Raw genomic sequence first — 4,808 nt, 5'->3', positions numbered from 1 at the left:
CGGTGACACCACAACAATGACGACAATGACGACGTCAACAATCCAGTCCTCACTAGGGCTGAGTTCCTCAAGTTTCGTGAAGAGGCTCGTGATGGCGACCAATTTCATGAAAGAGTCAGAAAATTATGGGTGAAAATCCAGCAAAAGATTGCTACTCTTCTTGCTAGGAACATCATGCTTGCAACAACAATGTTCGATATATTCAAAGACACACTCCTAGCTACAAGAAAATTCCATTCTTTTGATGGAGATTAATCGTGTAGAGATGGATTTTATTAACTGGGTTATTGCCTCAACATTGGATTCACTTTTAGATCTCTTGTCAGGCTTTATATTGTGGTTCACGGCCCATGCCATGAGAAATCCAAACCAGTATCGTTATCCAATCGGAAAGAACCGGATGCAGCCAGTGGTAAGTCATCCAATTGAATAATTCTTTGAAAATTCAGATTCTGATGGATTTAGGTTGTTGAAGCTGATAATGAGCATTCATGTGTACTGTTAGGTCTCAAATAATATTATCAACAATATTAGCAATTCAAAATAATAATCACACATAAGAACACAAAATTTACGTGGAAAACCCTTTCTCTTTTAAGGGAAAAAAAAATCACGGGACAAACTCCGAATAATTCTACTATTATCAAATCAATTACAATAATTCTTGTGTATGTCTTATGGCTAAAGAAAAATCTCTTTTATTTTTCTTCACTCTCACACACTCATTACTTATCTCTTTCAAAGGCGGCAACACTTTACTCTTTTCTTTTTATTTTATTCCCCACGCATAGCTCTCTCTTGGCTTTCTTATTTTTCTTTAGGCGGCTCCCTCTTGGCTACTCTCTCTTCTTTTTCTTTCTTGTGCAGCTTCCTCTTTCTTTGCTCTTGCACATACTCTCTTTGTGTCTTCTCGAAGGCGGCAGTACCTTACTCTCTCCCTCCTCTTGCGTTCCTCCCAAGCAAAAATCCCTTTTCTCTCTCTTGGTTTCACACTCTATTTCCCTTTCCCCATAGGGAGGACCCTTGAGCCAAAGCCATCAAATTCTTTGTAACATTGTCTATTTATAAGACTTTTTCGCTATTCCTTCTTGAACTAGGAATACATTACTTTATTAACAAGGAATTGACTTCCTTCTACACCAAGGAATAATATTTCCTTCTACAACAAGGAAATCCAAATTAAATTTTGCTTCTTCAACTAAGAAACCTAATTGACTTTCCAAGTCACAATTGGAATTTAAGGCAACTTCCCAACAGTCTCCACCTTGACTCAAATTCCATTAATTGTCCTCAACTATCTTCTTTCCTCTTGGGATAGCTCCTACCTTAATCAAGTAGTCCTCTTTTCCTCTTGGAATAGCTCCACTTTAATCAAAGCAATCCCTTCTCTTCCATCTTAATTCACATAAAGAATAATCCACTAAATCAACCATTGTTGGTCTTTTCTTTCGCAGCATTGTGCGCAACTAATTTTGACAGAGTTAATTGAATAACTCCCAATAGAAGGTTCTAGTCTTCATCCTTCATAGTTTTAGGTTTCGTCCCCAAAAGTGGCAGATGCAACTTCTTCCCATATAGATCATCTTCAATCTGCATCCTCCAATACCCGAAGTCTGTTCCATCAAACTTCTCAATTCCTGAAGCCTTGCCTTCTTCTTTAGCCATCGCTTCCACACTAACCTTAGCTTTGATACCATTTGTTGGGCCCCAAATAATATTATCAACAATATTGGCAATCCAAAATAGCAATCGCACACAAGAACACAAAATTTACGTGAAAAACTTTCTCTTTGAAGGGGAAAAAACCACGGGACAAACTCCGAATAATTCCACTATTATCAAATCAATTACAATAATTCTTGTGTATGTCTTACGGCTAAAGAAAAATCTCTTTTGTTTTTCTTTATGCGGTAACACTTTGCTTTCTCCTTTTTATTTTATTCTCCACAAAGAACTCTCTCTTCTTTTTCTTTCTTGTGCGGCTTCCTCTTTCTTTACTCTTGCACATACTCTCTTTGTGTCTTCTCGAAGGTGGCAGTACCTTACTCTCTCTTTCCTCTTGCATTCCTCCCAATCGAAAATCATTTTTCTCTTTCTTGGTTTAACGCTTTATTTTTCCTCTCCCCATAGGGAGGACCCTTGGGCCAAAGCCATCAAATTCTTTGTAGCATTGTCTATTTATAAGACTCTTTTGCTATTTCCTCTTGAACTAGGAATACATTACCTCTTTAACAAGTAATAAACTTCCTTCCATACCAAGGGATAGTCTTTCCTTCTACAACAAGGAAACCCAAATTAATTTTTGCTTCTTCAACTAGGAAACCTAATTGACTTTCCAAGTCACAATTGGAATTTGAAGCAATTTCCCAACATGTACTTGGTTAGTGTTGCTTTTGTAGATCATTTGGTTGCTCAGAAGTTGGTGGAGTGAAAATTATGCATCTTAAACTTTATTTAAAAAAATTTTACCCCAAAGAAGTCAAGATTTTATGTTTTTATTTCTCCATGTCATGATTTCAACCTTTCTGTAATCAATAATGGAAATAAACTCAAATGCTATTCCATCATTAGAACTATTGGCTCAGCTATGTCTTATTCCACAAATTCTAGAGGCAAAAAGCAATAGATAGACATTTCATGATGTCATGCCACAGTTTATGTCTTATTCCACAAATTCTAGAGGCAAAAAGCAATAGATAGACATTTCATGATGTCATGCCACAGTTTATTTCAAGACTAAATATTTCATCAGGTCCATGCTTTAGGCTCTCATGTTGTTGCCGAAATTTTGAGCTTGGGGTCTATTACTGTGTTTAAAAACAAATAGCATTGGTTTTGGGCAAATTTGTTTAATTAGAAACTACAGTGAATATACACAATCTAGTCTTAGGAATAAAAATTTCAGGGATCAAATGGAAAAGTGGTCGAACAATCTACTCCTGGGAATAAATAGCATTGGTTTTGAGCATAAATTTGAGTGTAGGTTGATGAGTGATTATGAGTTACAGGGATGTAGACCCAAGGCTTGCTAATAATCACATCATATTCAGCCAGACTGTGTTTCAACTTTTTGTTACAACACTTATGCTTTAATGCAACAAATATTTTACTAATTTAGCTTGAGATTGCAGGGAATCATTGTTTTTGCTTCAGTAATGGCAACTCTTGGATTACAAATTCTGCTTGAGTCTGGTCGACAATTCATTGCACAGGTATGCAACTTTTATCTCACATGCTCCGATCTATGTTAAGGATGTGGATGACTGTGAGCATGGCTAGACTCAGACATATTTTAATCAAAGTTGGCTTTGAGAAGGGTTTGAAAATTAACTCCCTTCTTTATATCTTGTCTGAACTCTAAGGTCCAATGTGACTTTGGTTCTTGGTACTTCATGAAAAGGATGACATAGGTTTTGAGCTACTACCTAAATGTATGAGATCCTTGTTAGATCATATTCTGAGTTGGTGGATGTAACATTTAAACATGACTGTTCTAAGTTTCGTTTTCTGTAGTCGTTTACTGTATCAGTGATTCCTTTAATATTAATTTCATTTCCTGTGCTGATTACAGACCCAGCCTGAAAGGGATCCTCAGAAGGAGAAATGGATGATTGGAATAATGGTCTGTGTGACCATAGTGAAGTTTATGCTCATGGTCTATTGTCGAAGATTTAAAAATGAAATTATTAGAGCCTATGCTCAAGATCATTTTTTCGACGTTATTACTAATTCAATTGGTTTGGCAGCAGCCGTCCTGGCCATTCGATATTATTGGTGGATTGATCCTACTGGAGCTGTTATAGTAAGTTCATATGCAGCTCTTCTTCTTCTTTTCTTTCTTCTTCGCTCCTTTTTGTTTTACTACCATACTTTTGATAATTGGGTGCATTTGTTGTTTTTATTTATCCAAAAATAATAAAGATAATTGAATTCAGCTACCATACAAGTTATCAATTTCCTTTTTTTTCCCTAAAATTATCAAAATCACTTGCAGCCATGACAAAATATGGGTATTCACTCTATATCTCTCATTTTCAAATTGAAATGGACACTATTTGTGATTGGCTCCTTGGAGTTGATCTTAATCTATCTTTTTATAATGATTTGTTGAACCTGTGATGCAGATAGCATTATACACAATGAATATATGGACGAAGACAGTCATTGAGAATGTCTGGGCACTAATTGGAAGGACAGCACCACCTGAATTTTTGGCAAAGCTAACATATCTGACATGGAACCACCATGAAGATATCAAGCACATTGATACAGTAAGAGCATACACTTTTGGTTCAAATTATTTTGTGGAGGTTGACATTGTTTTGCGACAAGACATGCTTTTGAACAAAGCTCATAATATCGGTGAGTCACTTCAAGTGAAGCTTGAGCGACTCCCAGAAATTGAGCGAGCTTTTGTACATATAGATTTTGAGTATTCTCATAGACCAGAACACAACATTGCGGTTTGATGAAAATGATGATGATGACAATAGTAATGATCAGAACTCAGCCTTTCCAGAGCAAAACGGTATTTAAATGAGTTGCTGATTTAGTTAATATGTGATGCACTTTTATTGTAACTAGTCGCTAACCCGTGCAATGCACGGGAAAATTAATAACTAAGTTCCAAAATAGTGTTATTTATTTATTTTTAAGAACCTATACTACTATTTAAGGGGTTGCACTTGTTTGGACTAGATGTTTTTTTTGTTCCAAAATACCCCTACAACTTACGTTTAAGTAGGGGCAAAACTTGGTAAAAATGCTTCTTTAACTCCCACTAAAACATTGAGAACAAAAGAGGACCG

General features: G+C 36.0%; 1 protein-coding gene across 1 annotated transcript; it reads left to right on the top strand.

The window, feature by feature from the left end:
- Positions 1–265: 265 nt before the first annotated feature.
- On the top strand, positions 266–4,580 carry LOC111998531 (metal tolerance protein 10-like). Its single transcript, XM_065764491.1, has 4 exons — positions 266–412; positions 3,132–3,212; positions 3,572–3,802; positions 4,125–4,580. Exons 1-4 carry the CDS (start codon positions 266–268, stop codon positions 4,467–4,469), a joined length of 804 nt encoding a protein of 267 aa, XP_065620563.1. The 3' UTR covers positions 4,470–4,580.
- The last annotated feature ends 228 nt before the right edge of the window (positions 4,581–4,808 follow it).

This window comes from Quercus suber, unplaced genomic scaffold (assembly GCF_002906115.3).
Source record: "Quercus suber isolate HL8 unplaced genomic scaffold, Cork oak 2.0 scaffold_564, whole genome shotgun sequence".
NCBI lineage: Eukaryota > Viridiplantae > Streptophyta > Magnoliopsida > Fagales > Fagaceae > Quercus > Quercus suber.
This window is presented reverse-complemented; position numbering and strand designations above follow the sequence as displayed.

Excerpts from the sequence above, each read along its gene's own strand:
- LOC111998531 (XM_065764491.1), top strand. The coding sequence starts at position 266 with ATGGATTTTATTAACTGGGTTATTGCCTCAACATTGGATTCACTTTTA. Across the intron at positions 413-3,131 it reads AGAACCGGATGCAGCCAGTG|GGAATCATTGTTTTTGCTTC; the intron begins GTAAGTCATCCA and ends TTGAGATTGCAG. Across the intron at positions 3,213-3,571 it reads GTCGACAATTCATTGCACAG|ACCCAGCCTGAAAGGGATCC; the intron begins GTATGCAACTTT and ends TGCTGATTACAG.